Below are 22,778 nucleotides of genomic sequence, written 5' to 3' on the forward strand. Positions count from 1 at the left end.
GAGATGTTCCAGAACAACCTGGTTCAGGACGAATCTAGCTAATCCAGCAATTACATTACAAAATTTAAATGCAAAATGTAGAATGAACTTAATTTTATTTTTTTTTTGTTCCTCATTTATTTTTATTCCCCCCGTACCACCCAAATGGTTAAGTACGGACATAAAAGAAGATTAATATTTGTATAAGCCTTATATAAAATGGAAATCTGTAATGCATCGTAATTGAAAATACATAATTATGTGTGATATTCACTAATTTAAAAATATTTTCGAAACAACGTGAACACATGACATTTACAATACCGTAAGCATGTGTGTATTAAATACAGTCAAACCTCCATGAGTCGATATATGAAGGGACCATAGACTCATGGGACAGAAATGCTTTGGAATGCTGTTTAAGCGAATCATCATAGTTACCATGAAATTTTGTTTAAGTATGGTTCCATGAGTCAATATTAAGATATAGAACATCGACTCATGGAGGTTTCACTGTATAATTGATTTCCCTTTACTTCGTTACACATAAGTGAATAACTAGTAGTACCGAGAGACCGTATGTAGTACTAGAAGTGGTATCCATTCTGAGCCCGACCACTATACGGACTTTGATGTGACTGTTATGCGAATATTTTCAAGATGGGACAACACAAGTGGGGTTCGTTTTTGTACAAATTAGGAACAAAGGCTACTTTTTTAGCAGTTTTTATTGATCTTCTGAAGATGTTGAGTTGATTTATGTAAAAAACGCAAATCGGTCAAAAATCGACATGGGACTGTTATGCGATTATGGGCAGTATAGGTATGCTATGGATAGCACAGCGTAAGAAAAATGGCATTTTTGCGTGTCTCTAGGATTAAATTATGTGTCTCTAGTAGATTTGGGGTCGCTGAATCTTATGCCGTTTTCAGAAATATCCCTGCACGTCACAATTTTTAGCTACAGGTCGCCAAAGCTGTATAAAACACTGGTTTACATGAAATTTAAAACATGATTCATAAAACTTTTTTGTGATCTAATCCAGCAAGCATGCAAAATAGGACTTCAAACTTTCATTTCAGATATAATTTGGTTCAAATTGCACGATAAAATTTTGTTTTAATCGATTTTTTCAGCATGCCCACAGTCTTCATACAAAACTCTTTGTTTCTGTTATATGGCAAAGTACAATACTTTTCTAAAACTCCAAAAATCGATAGTATTATGAACTTTGCTGATAAATATTGTCATACACATAAAGTTTGAATTCTGTGGCAATTTAAGCAAATAAATTGCCTTACAAGCTCGCAAATTTTCATGCAAGTTGGTTGATATAGTCAAATTTTGCATTTTCAACAGCCAATAGCTCAAAAACTAAACGTGCTTTGATATTTTTGAAAACGGCAATGGATTTAGTAACCCTTAGTTGAGTACATAGGTAGCTGTATTTTGATACTTGAGACAAAATCGTGTTCCGCAGTGTAGTTCAACATAACATGCAAAGGCTAGGTCATTCATTTTATTTTCTAGAGATGAAGAATTTCTTTTTCAACTAATTGTTCATTGTGTTCTACCAGAAACACAATGAACACTTAGTTGAAATAAAAATGTTGCTCTTTTATCTTTATTAACGAGGCCTTTTTAGGCCATAAGTGACTATCTTGGGGATAGGATTCGATCCCACGTCCTCGGTGTGAGAGGCGTGACTTCTAACCAATACACCAGGCACGCACGCATCATGTATACGCGCTTCGTAATCAAGAGCTTGTGATCAGCTTGCCATGAGCACAAAAATATCCGCGCGCTTGAGCATGTGCTATGGTGAAACACATTTTTTTAGATCTCATGTAACGATCACGTCGATTCTATAACATTCCCTAGAAAACCATGGGAAACTAGACTTTATTCATAATTTACAAGTTTGATTTTGTTGAAAAATTTGACTTGTCGAAATTGCCTAATTCCGCCTAATTGGCTGCTCTTCTATATTTCGCGCAGAAGAATGCCTAATTCCGCGCACTAGCGGAACAAACAAACATATTTTTTTGCCTATCACATGAAATAAAGATAAACATTTGTTATGATCTTTTCTATACCGCGGTATTTGGTATGTGCAAATTTCATATAGGGGAAAGTGAGGCAGCTTGACCGCCTTAAGGAAAAGTTGATAGGGGTCATGCACACATTACGTCACGCTCCAAGGGGGGAGGGGGTCAAGTCAAGCGTGACAAGTCTTAAAAAATTTTCGAAGGACTCATACAAAAAACGTGACATAGGAGGGGGGGGGGTCAAAAAAGTCGAAATTTAGAGTGACATAATTTGTGTACCATCCCTAGAAGCCCAGAGAATAATTTGGAATTTTCTGATTTTCAACAACTTTTAGATCAATACACTAGATCCGCACGATTTCCGTCGTGAACTTTAACGAATGAATATTTTTTTCAAAATTTATAATTTTTCGTGTCGATTTTCTATCGATGCACAGTGCGTTGAACGTATGAAGATGCGGGACAAAAATCAATACTGGAAGATCCAGCCATTTTAGCACCTTGGTATGAAAGGGAAAGTTGTTTTTGGTCAAATGAACTACAATTTGCATAAATGACATATACTATACGCATAATCGCAAAACTATCACAAGCGCCAATTTCATTATTTTCCAAGAAAAACCTTGCAATTTGTACTTTTGTTTGCTCATAATGATGTAAGAAGTTATTAACAAATATACAAAATCACTCAATCAACTCAAACTGTAAAAAATATTTAGTCGCAAAATCCGTCAAAAATTCGTGAAACCCGAATGTTGTTGTTTACGTTAGAAAGGATTACTATAATTTTACCTGACTAACAAGAAATTACTGCCGTGTGTGAGTAAACTGTGGAAATACGAGACAATGAGTCAAAAAGGTGAGCCAACTCATGCATGATTTTTTGACTACTGAGTTTGTAGTGAAGGCTCGGGGAGGTAATTTCTGCTCGGGGTACAAGCCCATCTCGGGCGAATGATTCTTGATCATGGCAATTACAAATGGCTGCCTTGAGGCCAATTCCTGTATGATTGGTAATTTACATTGGCGATCCTGCCAGGAGTGTAAATGTTAAGGATAATAGCAAATGGAAAAGAATCATTCGACCGAAGACTATTAAGAAAACTCTAAAAGAGATTTTGGTGTGCTACAAAAAGTATCAGGGAGGGGAAAATAAAATGGCGTTTTTTTTCGGAGGACCACCGCAGTGAATCAGTAAGGATGGCAGAATTGCATTTGCAAAAAAAAAAAAATGGAGACGAGTAATGAAGACCGTTAATAGAAGAAAGTTTTGTTTGAAAGAATGATAGACGTGTAAGGAAAAGCGTCTTCAGATAGTGCATAGTGGAAAACCACAAATGAAAATGTTATCGTGAACGGTGTGTAATGGAAAGTTAAAAAAAAAAACAAACTAAAAAGTTTTCGTGAATGGTGCGTAATGAAAACCACCAATTGAAATATTCTCGTGAATGGAGTGTAATTAAAACCACCAAAAAAATCACAAATTTCGAAGGGAACGTAATGAAAATCGTAATGAATGGATTTATTGAATAGTTTGGAGATGACAATAATTATTTTTGCAAATTCTCATCGTAATAGGCTGTTTTTCATCACGCCAATCTGTCATGAAACGGCCTACTTTCCTGCACTGAAGTATGCAATGTGGGAATAGTCATTACGCAACTGAAATCAGTGCTGTAATGATTCATTACGTAACGCATTTTCATTACGCAACTGTTTTGAGTTGCGTAATGAATCATAACACAACAATTTTTGAGAAATTGTAAAATTGTGATGAATGCATTCCAATATAACTTCTGATACCCTCAAGTGGTCTTTTACGAAATTGCAAAAAATGTTGTACGTAACTCGTTGCTGAACTCGATTTTTACATCACTCGTCGTAATTATCCTACTCGGCAAGCCTCGTAGGATAAATTTACGACTCGTGTTGTAAAAATCATCATTCTGCAACTTGTTGCGTAAACTACTAGTTCAATTTTGTGAACAGTGTTGGAATAGAGGTAGTGTCGCACCTCAGGTAGAAGAATCGTCGGTTGAGAAGCATGCGTCGTCGTAGATAAAAGTATGGAAGATTTATTTGTGTAGGATGTTGAATTGTAAAAATAGATACCTGGTTTGAATAAGGAGAGTTGCAGCTGCTGATTGAGGTATCAGTCAGTTAGCTGCCCAGTTGAAGGAAACATCTACTGTATTGTATTTCTTTATGATTTGCAATCGGATGTGGACGGGCTAGCCTCGCTGGGATCTGCGTGGTCTTAGCGGACTAGCTCTTCAACAAACAGGACTGAAATTACTGAAATCAATGGGAATAATATTTGAAAGAATTAGAGAATCTACTACCGTGAGCGATAATGCCATATTCTAATTCAATTTGTTTTTGGTCATTTAACAGCTTGCAGACAATTTATAGGGGTCCAGATAGCCGTAGCGGTAAACGCGCAGCTATTCAGCAAGACCAAGCTGAGGGTCGTGGGTTCAAATCCCACCGGTCGAGGATCTTTTCGGGTTGGAAATTTTCTCGACTTCGCAGGGCATAGAGTATCTTCGTACCTGCCACACGATATACGCATGCAAAAATGGTCATTGGCACTGTAAGCTCTCAGTTAATAACTGTGGAAGTGCTCATAAGAACACTAAGCTGAGAAGCAGGCCCTGTCCCAGTGGGGACGTAATGCCAGAAAGAAGAAGAAGACAATTTATAAACGTGAACAAGTTCAAAGATGTGAAGAGTGAAAATGTCGAACGAAGGCAAGTACGTTCGTATGGACCGCCATAGCGTCGATGAGAAAGGAAACCGAAAGGATAAGTCCAGTATACACCTCACAGGTGGGTTGGCGTTATGAAATTTGAGAAAAAACCCATAGTGTATCAACGCGCCTGTCACAAGATATACAAATGCGAAAATTGCAACTTTTTCAATGAAAGCTCTCAGTTAATAACTGTGGAAGTGTTCATAAGAACGTAATGCCAAGAATAATAATAATAATAATTATATAATGTTAAAGAATCAACAAGCGAGTCAAAAAGTGAAAAACGAGTTTTGATTTCACTGTGTAGATTTAATGACCAAATATGTGTGAACATCTTTATTTTTTCAACCTAAGACCTTCGAATTTTGTTTTTGGATAATTTTGTAAACCGATTGATTATCTACTATATTCAAGATCAACACATTCAAAATCTCTTATTTGTTAAAATGCTCAATGGGAATTTGCTTCCACAGGGCAGCTAAGTGCCTTTATAGTATTCTATTTTTTTTTTTTTCGTTATTTTAAAAACCCGAAGAATGGCTTATCCGGGAATTCATGTGCTCTAAGACATATATGTAAAATTTGGTTGAATACTGAGCTAACTGAAACATTTTAATGCTTCGACTGCTGCATCCTATGTTAACCTTCCGTACATCACCGCAACAAGCACCACGCTGATGCTGAGTATGAAACGCAAGGTTTGCCCACCTGCGTTGTACAAAATACAAAAGCGCCACTACTGAACTGTTAAATTCAACCCGGTGCTAGGCAGCCATGTTTTCGTGGTCAGCATCAAACTCAAGAGCAACAACGTACAATGGTCTAATCATATTACTGAATTTTTCCTCCAATACTAAAATGTGTTTTTAGCTAATCACATCAACCCAAATTGACTTGCTGTACTGCAATCCAATAGTTTGCAACCGTTTGTTAGTTCGAATTACTGTTGTTATGCGGGAAAAGAAATTTTTCGGAGAAAAAGATTTCGCCATCACCGATTGTTATTCCTCAAACGATTATTTGTTTACAAACATTGAGCTGTCAATGGGAACCACTTCCCAGTAGGAACCAGAGATGTTTGCTCGTTTTTTTAAATGGGGTTGTATGGGCCGTGTCAGGAGGCTGGTTAAATAGCTTCCAATATGTCTAAATCTCACACAAAGCCTTCAATTTATTATTCTGAAAAGGCAAGAAAATTTCGTTATTTAGGGTGAATTATGTATTTTAGACAGGCTAACGATATGTCTGAAAAGGGCGATCGATTAACTGCATTAGTTACTAATATTTTATTACGTAATGCTACTTATATGCTTAATGTCTCCTTGTACTGTGAGTTTCTGGGGAGAAAAGGCTTACAAGCTTCCAAAATAGCGGCCTGTCTGTTATACATTTCGGGCACCAAATATACATTTTGGACACTCCCATGTAAATATAATTTGGACAGGGGCGTTATCTCAATATCCACATTCTTGGATTATTAATGGATTCTTAACCTTCCGCGGATGTTAAGAAAAACAACTTAATTGGGTTAATTCTACGAGTGGCGTGAGGTGGCAATTGTCAGTGTCGTATAGCGAAGTGACAATTCTCGACTTGAGTGAAGTGACTCTCCATTTGATTTACACGGCGAGTCACTTCACTCGAGTCGAGAATTGTCAACTCGCTATACGACACCGACGATTGTCACCTCACGCCACTCGTAGAATTAACCCAAATAAGATACTGGGGTCATTATGACCAAGAAATGTTTACCCCTATAAATCAGCGAAAAATCAACCGAATAATGAAATTTATGCCGCATTCTAAAGCCATACTAAGATTCTAATCACTACCTGGAATACCGGTTCCGGTTCCAGTGGCCACCGGGAATCGGCTACGAAAGGGACCATGTTGGGCACGTGGAATTCAGTACACTCAGTCCAGAAAGCTGCAGTCATCACCAAATTGTATGAGATGCAGGCCATATAGGGACGTAATATCTCCAGTAAACTTGCTTCGGGGACCAAGAATTTGCACATGGGATACAATTTAGTTCAGAACTCGACCACCGCGTGGTATCATATCGACGCTAGGATATGAACTTCCGGTAGGGGCTAATTATGCGATAACTTGAGATTGCGAGCACATAGAAGGATGCTGTCTGCGGCAAAGTTGCTCAGGTGGAAAAGGACTTTTGTATGGATCCTTCGAAAATTTTGTAAGGCTTGTCACGCTTGGCTTGACCTCCCCCCCCCCCCCCTTGGAGCGTGACCTAATTTGTGCATGACCCCTAAGATACAATTTAGTTCAGAACTCCACCACCGTGTGGCGCTAGACGGTCACATCATAAAATTTTAAGAGTTCACATGTGATTTATGCATTTTTTCGCCTATTGGATATGTATATTAGTGATAATCAATAATTTAATTTAATGCAAGCAAATATCATCAGATCCACGGAATATGCCTGCAAGTATGCATGCATGCGACATTCCAGTGTATTTCATCAGATGGTCAAATTATATCAACTGAACAAAAACCATAAAATATTTTGGACATCATCTGATTTATGCCTTATATACTTATGTTAAGATTTTAGATGAACTTTGCTTCAATTCTAGACATATTTTTTCATAATGCCGCTTTTAAACTTTTTACAAATGCCAATTCTGAGCGCTATTATTGCATTTAATGTGTGTTTTTGAAATGTACATTCTCTTGCATTCGTAGGTTTCACAGATGTTCTGTTGATATAATATACAATTTTGATATTGACCGTTCAGTTCCTAACTGTTCACGACCGTTTGAAACAGTCGTCGTTTCAAACGGTCGGTGAAACAGTCGCTGTCAGATTTGGCAGCAACAACGAGCGAAGTGAGAAGATTTTCCCGTTCAAACAAGCAGTCCTACTCTTTCAAGTAGAGCAACAAGGACAGCAGAGTGGGCGTCGAGTCAGATTTCCAAAATAGCTGTTGTTGACACTCAGCTGCCGGTTTCACTCTTGGAAGTTGAGGGGTGGTCTGATGGAATGTTAAAAAAAAAATGTTTCACCAAACATAATTCAACCTGTGATTAGTGTTTCTAACGCTCAAAATACACATTTATTGAAACAATACAATAAATGGCAATAGTTTATCGTGCGTAAGATATGTATAGTTATCATAATTATGTGTTTCAACAACATCGGCCACATTGTTCGATATGGATGAAATACATTGAGATGCCCCTTAATTCCCGACGACTGTTTCGAGCAGTCTTATAAATAACCGGGATAATCCAATATTCAAGTGGATTTACAATGTTTTTGAAGCCAATTTGTAATTGTTAAGAAAATGGTCATCATTAATTAGTAGCATAATGTATTAATAATGCAATGCATATTGCTCACGACCAGCATGCCCAAATTATATGCATGTCCAAGTTATATGCGTTACCCTGTGAGATTTTTTTTATTGAACTCTTCAGGGGTTCTTCTTCTTCTTGGCATTAATGCCATCACTGAGACAGAGCCTGCATCTGTTCTTATGAGCACTTCCACAGTTATTAACTGAGAGCTTTCTTTGCCAAAGTTGCCATTTTTGCATTCGTGGGCTTCGAAGCCGTGCGGTTAGCGGCGTCAGTCGTTTAGGCGTATTGTGCTACGGAGTGTAGGTTACGATTCCCGTCCCAGTCGGAGAAAACTTTTCGTCAAACGAAAAATTCTTCATTGGTCCACTGGTCGTTGCGTGTGTCCGTTGTCTAATGTTAGTTATGTTCAGTCTGTGCAGCCTCTGGCTGAAGAATGTATAAATTGTCTCTTTATATCGTGTGGCAAGTATGATAGAGTAGACATAGAGTATGCTCAGGGAAGTCAAGAAAATTTCCATTACGAAAAGATCTTGGACAGACCGGGAATCAAATTCAGACACCTTCAGCATGGCTTTGCTTTGTAGCCTCGGACTCTAACTCTAACTCGGCTAAGGAAGGCCCAACTCTTCAGGGGTCTAAGAATAAAAAAAACAACACATATTTTAACAAGTAATAATATGAACTAAACTAGGTTACTGCTGCTTGGATGCATAAGATTTATACACGCAAAAAAATTGTGCGGTAAAAACTACCATTTTAGGGGGTTAACTTAAGCGTTCGCACCGGAAATTTACAGCAGACCAGAAATGCGCTTGATTTTACCATGTCTGTAGTTGAAATCAGATTGTTGTAAATTATTTCTGTCAAACGTACCAGAAATATGGTGGGAAGTACCGTAAACATAGTAAATTGGGCTGAAATTCCATGGTAGTTTCAAGAATGGGCGTAGTCAGCTAAAATAGTAATTTTAACCACGAATTTTTTTTCCTTGTAGTGATGAGTTTCAAATATACCTAGTAACCCTTATTTTTTTCGGCTCTGGGGGTGGCGTTTGATCCCAAATCTCCCCTGGTTGCGCCACTGTTGTGGCATGCTCATTGACTTGGTAACGTTGTGCAAATAATTTAGTAAGGCAACCCTGTTGAAGAGCTAGTCCGCTAAGACCACGCAGATCCTAGCGAGGCTAGCCCGTCCACATCCGATTGCAAATCATAAAGAAATACAATACAGTAGATGTCTCCTTCAACTGGGCAGCTAACTGACTGATACCTCAATCAGCAGCTGCAACTCTCTTTATTCATTCCAGGTATATATTTACAATTCAATCACACTTATCCAAATATCATACCTCTCGATAAATCTTCCACACTTTTACCTACGACGACGCATGCTTCTCAACCGACGATTCTTCTACCTGAGGTGCGACACTACCTCTATTCCAACAAACCCAACATCACTTCGTTAAACCGTCCAAAATAGAACCGTTACCCTATTTTCCTTTTTTCTTTCACTCACTAATCCATATAAAAATGGGGAAATCCGTTACCTTATAAATATACAGGTACTTTGCGTTTTGCTCGGGAAAAGTCGATAAGGTGCCCTTCAGAAACAATCATTTATAATATTTTGTCAACGGTGCCGCTATAACAAAGGTCAGATCTGTCACCTTATGCTCAAAAGTAAACATCGAACATCGATGTCCATCTCAGAAACGTGTTGATTTCGTTGTATTAAAATCTTTTCTGATTATTTTGAAAGTAATTTTTAAATATTGTGTATATTGAAGTAAAGTAAAATGTCTAGCTGGAAGAAAGCCGCCAAGTCGAATCAAAAGGTTCACCGTGAGCGAGCTCAACCGTCAGCACGGTCCCATCTGGGAATCCTCGAGAAGAAGCAAGACTACAAACGGCGCGCCGATGACCGACACCAGAAGGAAGATACGCTCAAATTGCTTCGGAAGCGAGCATTGACCCGTAATCCGGATGAATTCTACCATCACATGATAAACTCCAAGGTTGAATCGGGAGAGCATCACGAACTGGACAAACAGGATGAACATTCGCCGGCGCAGATTCGACTGATGCAAACACAGGACCTAAAATACATCAACATGAAGCGAACGATGGAGGCCAACAAAATCCAACGGCTGCAGGGAAGGCTGCACATGACCGAAGTGGCCAACCGTATCCAGAATAAGCACACATTCTTCGTTGACGACGAAGAGGAAGCCAGAGGATTTGATTTGGCGGAACGGCTACAAACCCATCCTAGTCTGCTGGGGAGAAAGTCCAACCGACCGAAGCTGGATCAGTTGGACAAATTGGTTCTCGGGGTGCAGGATGAAGCGGTAAGCAACTTTTTGAATCGTGGTTTGTCGATAGGTTCTCCTGGATGGTGATTTTGATGTGTTGGTTGATAAAGAAGTTGAAAGTAGCTTTTGGCTGCTCAGTTAAGGATTGGATTTATTTTATTAGTTCAAAAGTTAGAGTAACGATTTTGAGCTTGATATTTACTTAGCACGGCTGTATCTCATAAACAATTTGAGAGGAAGAGCATTTAAACCTTTCAATGCATTATCAATAATCTAACTAATTTGTGATTTTTCCTGTAAACCTCATCAAAATCGATCAAACAATGGCGCGAAGACACCGAATTTTGAAATTTAGATGTCGACAGTACTGGGTCCCTAGAGACTGATAGGTGTATTTATGAACCTAGGGGTTGTATGTATCGCATCACTTACCAAGCTTTCGAACCCTCCCCACCAACAAACTACTTCCTATGACAACCTTGGAGATGCAGAGGTGATCTCGATCCCTGCTAACAATGGATGTCTCACTCATAATTTATATGAAGTTGAAGGTACATGAAGTTTTCTAATTTCAGACGATTTTGGCAATGAATCAGGAGCGCGAAAAATCATACAAAGAATTGCAGCGTCGAGTCGAGCGCGAGAAGGAACTCACAATTGTGCAGCAAAAGTTGGAGTTGAAGCGGGCTCTGCAGGAGAAGCGATCCCGCAAACCGAAGCGAGTGGCCAAGGGCACTAAGGACCAAGCACCAATATACAAGTTCAAGTACGAAAGAAAGCGATAAGGAACGATTATTTTGTATATCATCATTTATTAATATCAATATAAGTATGTAATAAAGGATAATCTTAAACTTCGTTAATAAATTCAATCCAACTTTATAGTAAACTTCATCAGTAATGCTTTTTGAAAGTCAAAAATAGAATAATCGATGTCGCAAACGCAAACTAAAACTTAATCGCAATCTCGATCGTACCCGTCGTACGAATTGCTGTGAATGTAGGTCGATCCTTCCTGAACCAAGCTGGCCAGTTCCGATGCGTTGTAACCGATCAGCTCTCGTAGATCGCACACGAATTTGTACACGAACCGCTTGCCGTGCACCTTGGAGATCATATCCCCGTCGTAGTAGTAGCGGAGTGCTCGCGACAACTTTTCGTAGTTCATGGTCGGTTTGTTCTTCCGTTCTCCCCACAGCTGAGCCACCAGTTCCGGATTGCACAACTTGAATTCGCCTTCCTTGCCTGGAATGTTAGTAATTGCAGTTAAGAACAATATGCACGGTGTGTCTGAAACGGTTATTATTCAAAATAAAATGACCATCAATTCTGCACCTACCATTCGAAAAATATGATATTCTAGCATCCTCTCCGTTAATTTGAAAACGGTTTTATCGAGGGAAACGAAAGCAATTTTGATTTGGAGATTGAGGATCTTTTACAAGGGACTTTTTCAATCTTGATAATATTGTACGACTGTGAATCAATCACCATTCACAAACAAATCAATTCTCAGCTTCACATTCAACACTCAAAAGAGATGATGTTCAAGCACATTTCCTTCAAATTTGTAGGCACTAGAGTTTGTACCCTTTGACAGATACGCGTATTTTGACCTCAACTGCAAGGCCGTTCAGTGTCGTGTACTAGACTCGACTTTGTAGAAACATAAAATTTCTACGAAGCACCCAGTTATCAAGGCTGAAGTTTACAAAATCAGTTGTCATCACTAGATCTACGTTGATCAAACAAAGCGACTCTTCAAGTCGAGTCTAGTGCACGACACTGAAGACGGCTATTATAGGTATAGGGGGATTTTGGGCATAATGAACATACGGGGCGAAATAGACACCCCCATTTTCTCTGAGAAGATGCACATTTCATGAAAATTTTAAACACTGTATGAAATCAGTATTGCATTTGAAATGTTTGACGGTATAAAAGTTTTTGGTTTGCTTCAATTATGCTCTATTTTTTTTTCTCAGCTTCAAATTGATTTCTAAGCAAGGTGGTGGAATAATCTTATTTTTTGAACAAAGTATGTAACCTAGAGAAGTCGTTTCTTGCTTATATGACAGAGGGGATCCTTTTTACCTATCAGAACGTTTGACAGCCATTAGGAATGAAATTTTCACAAAATTCAACGAAAGTGTTCATTTTGCCCCGATGCTTTTTTTTACCAGCCTTGTTTTCGACCTTATTTTCTATCTCGTTTTTCTGAAATTTGATATGATTTTCCTCACCACGAATGAATGCAGCACGTAGTATTAATAACGAATTTTGAAACCAGCTGAGCGTAACTGAAAAATATTGCCTTTTTATGGTCTTAAAATAGGTATTTGCTTAATGTGTGCATTATGCCCCTAATCCCCCTAGTACTGATTTCGGTTTTTCATTTATTTATATTTCTGGAAATGGGTGCAAATATCAGGTTGTAGGTTTTGGGAATTCTGCTGGCATATTTATCTTTAGAATCTTTAGACTTCCATAGATAATCTTCGGAACAAACATTTTAGAACAGGCACGAAAGTGTCCTTGTCATAAAGGCTGGAACGCACAAAAATTGGTCGACGAAAAAATCGTATCTTTCAATCAAAATTTATAATATAAAAACCTTCTTATTTTCTTTTGGTAGTCTAATTCATATGTTTAAAAGAAACAATATTCGTTTAAAATTGTGGTTTGACAAATCCGACCTACCGTGCCTTCAGGTTAACACCTTCCACAAAATTTTGCACAGTGGTCTCATCGATCTTATTCGCTCGAACGTTAGTTTGATTTAAACCGCTGCTCGTTTTCCATGGGTTTATTAGTTGTTTTAAAATTTCATGTGAACAAGACCCAATACCGTTAGGTACACACTAAGCTCCTACGGTGAATTTCACCGTAATCTCAACAGTTTGGTGAAATAAAACACCGTAATTTCGTCGGAATTTTACGGATTCCGGTGAATTTTTACCGAATACTGTGAAAATTTACCGTACTCCGTTAATTTGTTTTACCGAACCGTTCAGCTGTTGAGATTTCACAGGAATCCGTAAAATAATTTAAGTGTGTAGGAACGAGCTTTGGGCTGTTGTGAGGGTTGTGGCCTTTGGGTATCAAAACCACGTTTTTCGCATCGTACCACTTTTACCATAGTGGTAGCTCGCCAAGTCTGGCCAGATCTATTAGGTTGCTTCAGGAATGGCTGCAGCCGCTTTTTGAGGCACTTCTAGACGTAAATCTCTTGACTGATGGTTCCGTAGTGATGAACATGTCACTTTTTAGACCACACGTGCATATAGCATGCAGGACAAGGTATTGTTTTGTAAATTTCGACAGTTCGATGGTTTTGAAAATTTCTGTCTCCTTCCCTTTATCTGATGCGATATAGAAATCGTGCCCGGAAGCTGCTTGAAATCCGCCTTCACATAAGTTTCGTGTGAGAACGTCGGAATCTCTTATTGCGCGAGCAAAATTTTGTCACACTGCTCCTCTTACTTGGACGTCATTTTGAAAACTGAATAGCAAAAGGTGAAAATTCATTATAGCAACCATTGTATATATATACTCAATTTTCAACTTTCTTTAATGCATTCTCAATAGAAACACATCAATTTGAAGTCGATCATTTTTTGCGCGTTTCAGTCTTTGGCCCCCGGATAGATTCGAACGAACTTATGTTTTTATTAAATTCCGTTCAGAGTTTAATTTCCTCTAACCTCTGTAAGAATTCTTGACGAATAAAGAAACCACTCTAGTTGTGACGTGCAAACCGCGTGGACGGGTTTTTCAAAATGATCGCTCCTTGGCAAACACAACCCCAAGCCCAGTGCATAGACAAACAGACGTAACAGAGGGATTCCACGGAGGCATGCAAGTCGATTCTGATCGACCATTTCAAAAATATCTGAAACTTTGCACAGTTTTTCAGTTCCATCTAAATCGTCATTTTCCGATATCAAATCTTCAAGTTGAGTCACGACTAACTTTTCAAAAGGGTGTATGTGAAAATGGTTCAAAAATATTCAAAAAGCTGCACAGCAAAAACGGTTCGTTCGATTGTTAGACAACTAAAGAAACAAAGTTAGACAACAAAATAAAGATTCCAAAAAAAAATACACACAGTAAAAACAATTTTTTTTTTGCATTAAAAAACATCATTTTTGTCACAAAAACTCAAATATCTCAAAACCCTATCGGAATACCAACGTAATTTTTTGAGGGAAAACGGTCCATTATATTAGCTATCTACCATAAAAATTTGGTGATGGTAAGCCAATAAACAAAAAAGTTATGACATTTCAAATATTTCACAAATTTGACACTTAGTGAATTTTTTTTTTTTTCATTGTTGATTTTTTTTAGGACCGGAATTTTTTTGCTGAATTTTTTTGTTAAGGGTACCACATGAGGTTTAACAAGTTGTTTTCATGATATTTTATTTAATTATTCATAACTATTATAGCATCTATTAGGAAGTTAGACGCGATCCAGTGTTGTGATCTAAAGTCTTGATAGTGTCATATTTTTTATTGTACGTAACTGAAGAAAAATTCTCTCAATAGTGTTAAAACCATTTGATAAAAGAAACCTATAAGAAATCTAATATTGAAGACAAAAGCTACAAAAAAAGTTTTCTATACAGGTATACGACTAGTTTACCTGCAAAAAGTTTACCTCGTAGAGAACAAGGCGGGTCTATACCCAGGTGATCTAGTATACGTAAAGCAGGTCGGTTTTCTCGGCGCTGGTTTTCTCCACAAAGTTAAAATCTGATTACACCTGGGTATAGACCCGCCTTGGTAGAGAATAGACTTTGTTAATCATATTTGGGAGAAAGCGAGTAACTTCAACAACATCAAAAGCATGATAGGTACATACCATGAACATACTCACGAAAAAGCTAAAAATATACTACCACTATGGTTATAAAAGATTTAATTGTAAAATTTTTCTTCAGTCAAGCAAACGACACCAAACTAGTCAGTAAAAACTTAAAAGTGATTTTGTTTATTAAAATCTAACGAGCAACATGAGTAGTCGCTTTCTCTACTGTTGCAGGCCGTTTGCAGAAAAAAAGTGTTCGAAAGAGCTACGAAATCTCACCGAAAGCACCATAGATAAACTGAAAGCGGCTGGTTATGCTCCAATGTCTACATTGAATACAAATTTACGCATTTGTACGTCCTGCCGTTTAAACGTTGACAAACGGGCAATCTGTACATCATCGGTGGATCAGGTTGCAGGAAGTTCGAAAACAACAACTGAGGAATTACTAGATGCACCGACAACAACTGAGGAGTTACCAGAAGTACCAAGTGCAGATAGTCTTGCCACGGTACCATCAGCGACATCTGTTTCAACAAATCAATCAGAAGATGAGTGCATCCAGAAGGTCAACATCGAACGCTTCAACGAAGGGATAGCTGGAATAAAAGTAACTCCGATTAAATGGACGAAGATGGGTTACGTCAATTATCCCGAGAAAAAATATCGTGAAATCAACGAAGCTGTACGAAGAAACCTCTTCAAATTAGGACCTGAGGATGTGGAAAATACAGACTACGATGAGGTAATTATGAATATGAAGGAAAGGTTCTCGAATCTAGCCACGACAAGGAAAGAAAAATGATTGATTTTGTCGATGCTGCAAAGCTCGTGGTCTATTCAAGACGCCATTGATGAGTTCAAAACCAATAGAAATACAGCAAAAGAGGCAAAACAATTCAAAAATAACTGTCTTGCAACCAAAAATGCTAGGTCGTACTTCATTAACAGATGAGACAAAAGAAAAAATAATTCAATATTTTGAAGACGATGAAGTAAGTAGAGCTATGCCTGGCCAAAAAGATTATGTATCTGTAAAAAAAGATTAACAGATGAGACAAAAGAAAAAATAATTCAATATTTTGAAGACGATGAAGTAAGTAGAGCTATGCCTGGCCAAAAAGATTATGTATCTGTAAAAAAAGATGGAAAGCGTCAAGCAATCCAAAAACGATTAATGATGACTACTTTGAAAGAAGCGTATACACGCTTCAAGGAAATTAACGAAAATATTAAGGTAGGTTTTTCCTCATTTGCAAGCCTTCGTCCAAGGCAATGCAAGCTTCTATCCAATTCAGGAACACATAATGTTTGTGTGTGCACAACACACGAAAATATTAACCTAATCTTACATAGTTTGAAAAGAATCAATTTATCAAAGGATATTAAAATGTTAACTGGTAGTCTTTTGTGTGAAAATACAACATCAAATTGCTATCTACGATCTTGTTCGGATTGTCCAGATTCTTCATCATTGGAAAATACTTTATTCGCTGAGTTTGAAGAAAATTATATTGATCAGTTATCATTTGAGCAATGGGTGACCACGGATAGGTGTGACCTAGAAACTATTGTAATTGGCATTTCTTTGCTACGTCACATGGCAAAGGTCCTTGTGATGCTATTGGAGGAACCATAAAGCGTATGGCCACAAGAGCAAGTTTAGCCAAAGAACGTGAGCATCCAATTAAAACTGCAAAAGAACTATTTGATTGGGCGAATCGCAGAAAAGAAGAAGATTTAACAAAATTATCATTTTGTTTTACTACTACTGAAGAGTACGAATTAACGGCATCAGAGCTTAGCGAGCAATATAATAACGCGAAAACGATCCAAGGAACCCAAAAATTTCACTGTTTCATTCCATTGTCAGAAAATAAAATTAAAGCAAAACTATACTCGAACTGTACTGATAATGATGCAAAAGTGTTCTATATTGTAAAAAAATTGAATAACAATAAATAAATAAATAAGTATTAATAAAATGTTTTCATGATCTCATAACGCATACCCAAATCCAAAACTTTTAAAGTTTATATATAACATTTAGAAACTCATCGATCATACTCTAAAAAAAATATCCTGGTAAAAAAAAATATTTTCGTGTAATCTGTTAATTCATTTTAATTTATACATATATACATATACATATAATATTTATACATATACATAATATTTATACATATAATATACATAATACTAATGAATACATGAAAACGACTTGTTTAATTCACGCAAGGCCCTTAACAATAAAATCAGCAACAAACTGCGGTTCCCGTAATAATTTACACCGAAAAAATAATTTTTTTTTCTGCTAAATGTGAAAATTGTGACATGTTTGGAATGTCATAACTTTTTTGTTTATTGGTTTACCATCACCAAATTTTTATGGTAGATAGCTAATATAATGGACCGTTTTCCCTCAAAAAATTACGTTGGTATTCCGATAGGGTTTTGAGATATTTGAAAAATTTATGTTTTTTAATGCAAAAAAAAAATTTTTTTTACTGTCTGTATTTTTTTGGAATCTTTATTTAGTTGTCTAACTTTGTTTCTTTAGTTGTCTAACAATCGAACGAACCGTTTTTGCTGTGCAGCTTTTTGAATATTTTTGAACCATTTTCACATACACCCTTTTGAAAAGTTAGTCGTGACTCAACTTGAAGATTTGATATCGGAAAATGACGATTTAGATGGAACTGGAAAACTGTGCAAAGTTTCAGCTCAATAGAAAAAAATGAATTAAAAAATTTACCAAATTTTGATCAAACTCATAGTCAGGATGCCATGTACGCCCGTCGTGGTCTAATCGCTTATCAAAGTGAATCCTGTGGTTCAACGATCCTCCCCATTAACAAACATCCCTCCCCGCAACCTTTGTGGAGATGCAGAAGTAAACACGGTCTCCAAATAGCAAAGGTTATACACTAACATTCCTTCCCCCAATCCCACCTGACTGCAAGGACATGATCGGCGCCGTTATTGACTCTGTATAAATAGAAGCATTGAATTATGCACACTGAAGAAGATTATGGCCAATCCCAGTCGATCTTCTAACTGTTTTTTTTTTGTGCATTTTCACTGACTTCGATCAATCACGGAATAGCAATCATTGATATGTGTAGTCAGTCTAAGCTAAGCTAAGCTAACCATGTCCCAGGATATTGTACACAAGTGTGGATATGAACGTAATTTGAGTAGTATGATTTGAAAAGCATAGACAATATGATTATTTTCAATATTATGTTCACACTGCGAGTACATAGTGTGGCGAATACATAGAAATTCATCCTCAGTTTGTAATCTTCTCAAAAGCTTGAAATTATTTTTCCCCGGAATATAGATAACTTCGATGAATGATCGCTGTATTATGCAGTAGTTTGACCAGAACCATTAGATCAAAAGGTAAATATTTGATTATTATAATAAAAACTTTGCCATTGTCCTGGAAATCATTGATCTTCTATTAACACCATAAACACTACGATCAAATATCTAAAATGATTGCTCCCCGGAAAATATATCTTACCTATCTTAATGTTCTGAATGACCTCAAAGGTTTACCATTCATGAATTTGAAACATAATGTGTTCAGTACAAATACAAATTATGTTCACTTACCCCATTTACCCATTTGCCCCGCAGTACCTTAAGAATGTCTTGAAAAATCATTGGCAGAATTAGTGAAGAAATCTATAATAAAATCTCTTGACTGTATTCCAGAATAAAATTAGGTACTAGGAGTATTCTTGAAGCTTCTCTTAAGTGAATCAGGGAAGAAATTCCAGAAGACCCTGTGGAATAGTCGTGTAAGATTCTCTGAAAGTTTTTTTGAAGCCTCTAGGATTCATTGCAAGCCTAAAAAGTCATTTTAGAGATTGTTTTGGTTTAAAAAAGGGACTTAGACTTTCCATTGAAAATGAAGACTTGCATTGAAATATTTACCAAGTCTATAAAAAGAAACCTGTTACCAGCTCTGCATATCTTTGTGTGCAAAATTGATGGTCATTTTTTTCTCGTTAATAACGGTTTCAGCCAGTGTTTACAGTGAATAATGAGTCATACCTATCCATTGAATGATGCCCTGATGTTCCTTGTCGGTGAGTATCTCCAGAAGAAACTGCCATAGTTGGATTTGACCGTTGTTTCCGCTTCGATTGCCACAATAACTTTCATCTGAAAGTTACTCCATTTGAATAATCGATAACATAGAAACTAAAAATCACGTTACTCACTTGCCAAACTATTCCTCGGCACTTTCCTCAATATAGCCATCTCGTCGTAATCGTCCCCGTCGCCATGCTTCTGAACAACGGCCACAAACTTGCACTTCCGCAGCAACTCCAAATGGGTCCAGAACAAATCGCCCGGATCACTGGGAACCTTCTGTTTGAACTCCGCGTGATCCATATCGCAGAGTTCCTTCCCACTGATGCTCCAATCCTGAAGCTTGATGCTGGTGAGTTGGAATATTTTAACCGCCCACTGGATCCAATGTTTGACTTGGGCAACAGTCCACTCCAGGGGATCGTCCGGAATGTTCAGCCGTTGCTGGTCCCGCTTGAAGTTCGTATCGCAAACCCATCGCAGGGCCGATTGTCCTCCTTCGCCCATTTCGTCATCATCGTCGTCGTCATCGATTATCGTCGGAGATTCCATCATGGGCGGAGTGTATTTAACCGAATCCGTCCCGTTTGTGACGGTGGGCATAGGGGTAGTATTTGTTGTAGTGGTCACCGGTATTGCGGTCACTGTCGTAGTGGTCTGAGCTGCGACTTTCTCGGCATTCGCTTCTGCATTGGCGGAATTTATGATTGCAGCGACTGCCGATGCAGTTTCCATTTCTTCCTTTGCAGTTTGCTGTGGTGTTTTAGGTGGTGCTGGAGCAGGAGCAGGTACAGGAGGAGGAGGAGGGGCAGGTGCAGGATCATTCGGAACGGTAGCTGCCATTGGGGATGCCATGGAAGTCGATGTCTGCTGTTGAGGAGACGGAGTGGGCTCCGTGATGGAAATGGAAGCAGCAGCAGCAGCAGCGGCCACCGCAGCAGCTTGGGCTACAGCAGCCGCCTGGGCCGCGGCCAGTTCTAGCTCCTGTTGGTAGCTTTCCAGGACTTCATCGGTCGGTTTCAACACATCGGCAATGTTGATTCGGCGTTTGGCCGTCTGCACCTGCACATTAATTTGAACCAATCCCTCGCCTTGGACGCACTGATCGACCAGATTCTTGTGCGATTCCAGCATCTGAGTGTCCTGCAGCCAGAACTCATAGTGCTTCAGTGATACTCCGATTCGCTGCTCAACAAGACCTCTGGAAAAGAATCAGAAAGAGAAAGTTTACTTCCAGATCCGATATTGACTAATTAATAAGCGGTCTACCACTAGACCTCAAACTAGGCTTGACGAACCTCTTTGAACCGCAGGCCGAATCGCAGACATAGATATTTTTGTAGCGGGCCATGTTTCAAATGCGCAGATAATCACATGAAACCTAATAACAAATCAGTCAATAAAGCACATTTATTTTAGAGAAATCGAAACACACAAAATCCTGTTGAAGTTCGTGAAGTCTCTCTCTAAATCATTCATAATCTTGCCAAGGATATTTTGAAGAATTCACCCCATTTTTTTGGACCTCGTGAGAATAATGGCCAAAATTTCATGAAAATCATGCTCAGGAACAGGACTTCACCAGAATTCCAGCTCAAGTATATACTAGCTTACTAGTGTATTACAGTCGACTCTCCATAACTCGTTATTCAAGGGAGCATTGACTTATGGAATATACCGACACACCAAATCACAAAATCAAAGGATCAAATTTAATTTTAGTTCACTTCTGTAAGAAAGCAATATTATTTTGTTGATAGTAAATATTCGAAATGCTCAAAAAAACACGTTATTTTTACTGACAATATTTTTTTGTTTTCACGTTTTTCAACTTTTATTACAACTTGCAAGTACCTAGTTATCAAGTCTCTCAAGAGTGATTTTCTACCAGCCCTGTACTTCCGGTCAATGACCTTTCCCTACTTACAGGACAACTACTTACCTCAACGTCGAGAGATTCTCCCGCAAGTCCATATGCACCACAATCGTATCGTCATCGTCGTCCCCGTCATCCGTTTCACCCAGAAACAATCCATTGCTGTTGGCAAGGAATTCCGAATTGGCAATCATGCCCAGCCCATCTTCGCCCAGTTGCGAGATGTGATCCGGAAGTGGCAGATCCGGTACCTCCATTTTGATATTCAACGAGTCCATGGCTCTTCGTAGTGGATGTTTCGGTTATCGAAATTCTTCCGCCTTTTCTCCTGAGTTGAACTATAACACTTTGCGTTAATTAGTAGAATCGGGCCTACTGAACATGTAAAACTATCTCATTTCGCGAGAAATAGCGGAATTCATCACAGATATTCAAAAACAAAAACACGCACAACCAATTTCGGAGAATGCGGACCACGAAACCCAATCACAAACTGGTTTTGGCTGATGTGGTTGGTTTGACAGTTGCCGTTTATTGGCAGCGGTTCATTATTTACCAAAAAAAAAATAATTGGACCAACGATTCTGAAGGGTGTTCGATGTTTTTAGTAAGGACATCCATATACAACTAAAAGGGTTGTCTAAAACTAGGCGCTTCATATGCACTACACTGAACGAAACCTCCGGTCACACATTGAATGATTTGTAATTCACATGGTTATAAAACTTCATATTCCTCATTTTGAATGATTATGAAAGAATATAATGCATCCACCATTTATTGAACAAAAATCATCCAAATCAGAGATGAATAATAGAACATAATAGAATGACATTCTGCAGATAATCGAATGATGATAACACAAATGATTATCATGCAATTTATGACGGATTATTAGTTCTCCCTTGTCCCATACCGAAAATCATTCAATTACTGTCTGATATATCAGACGAAAAGGGAATGCTCCTAAACGTCAAATTAATCTTGTAAATATTTACGTTAACATCATGGTGGCGGCAGCGTAATTTGAAAAACTTTGCTGCGTGGAAATTACAGGTAATTTCACTTGAAATCTCATTTTATCCTCATTTGCGGTTTTTTTTTTAGTCTTCTTAAGAGTGCCTACTAACCACAGATCGCTTACATCCGAGTATTTAGGTGCCATGGAGCTATATACATCACACAATTATGCTCCTTACAAGACGGCTGAAAAAACTGAAAACTGAAGATGTTAAATAATGAGTTTATATCACATTTAAGAAATATAAAGCAAATCCAACAACGTTTTTTAATGCTTAACTTTTGATTTGATTTATTTTTAATTAATAACTAACATGAAAAAGGGATTGTTTACATGTATGTATGATAATCATTCAATTAGAGGCATCTATTTGAAGGATAAAAATCATTCCAAGACTGGATGATTTTCATTCGGAGTAGTTTGTAAACAACTGATTTTCGCTAAGATGAAAATCATCTTGATTGTGTCTGAAAATAGGTATGGGGCACGGATGAGTCAATAATCATTCAATTCGTGGCGGGGGATTTCGTTCAGTGTATGGAAAA

At 37.9% G+C, this 22,778-nt stretch overlaps 2 protein-coding genes across 2 annotated transcripts; one reads left to right on the plus strand and one right to left on the minus strand.

Moving 5' to 3' along the window:
• The first annotated feature begins 9,768 nt into the window (after positions 1-9,768).
• LOC5572169 (probable U3 small nucleolar RNA-associated protein 11) lies at positions 9,769-11,299 on the plus strand. Its single transcript, XM_001660194.2, has 2 exons — positions 9,769-10,453; positions 10,993-11,299. The coding sequence occupies exons 1-2, from the start codon at positions 9,902-9,904 to the stop codon at positions 11,200-11,202; spliced, it is 762 nt and encodes a 253-aa protein (XP_001660244.1). The 5' UTR covers positions 9,769-9,901; the 3' UTR covers positions 11,203-11,299.
• LOC5572168 (DNA-binding protein Ets97D) lies at positions 11,281-21,728 on the minus strand. Its single transcript, XM_021857515.1, has 4 exons — positions 21,279-21,728; positions 19,465-20,537; positions 19,295-19,405; positions 11,281-11,662 (listed from the first exon to the last, which is right to left on the minus strand). The coding sequence occupies exons 1-4, from the start codon at positions 21,488-21,490 to the stop codon at positions 11,373-11,375; spliced, it is 1,686 nt and encodes a 561-aa protein (XP_021713207.1). The 5' UTR covers positions 21,491-21,728; the 3' UTR covers positions 11,281-11,372.
• Positions 21,729-22,778: the final 1,050 nt, after the last annotated feature.

This window comes from Aedes aegypti, chromosome 1 (genome assembly GCF_002204515.2).
Source record: "Aedes aegypti strain LVP_AGWG chromosome 1, AaegL5.0 Primary Assembly, whole genome shotgun sequence".
Classification (NCBI taxonomy): Eukaryota; Metazoa; Arthropoda; class Insecta; order Diptera; family Culicidae; genus Aedes; species Aedes aegypti.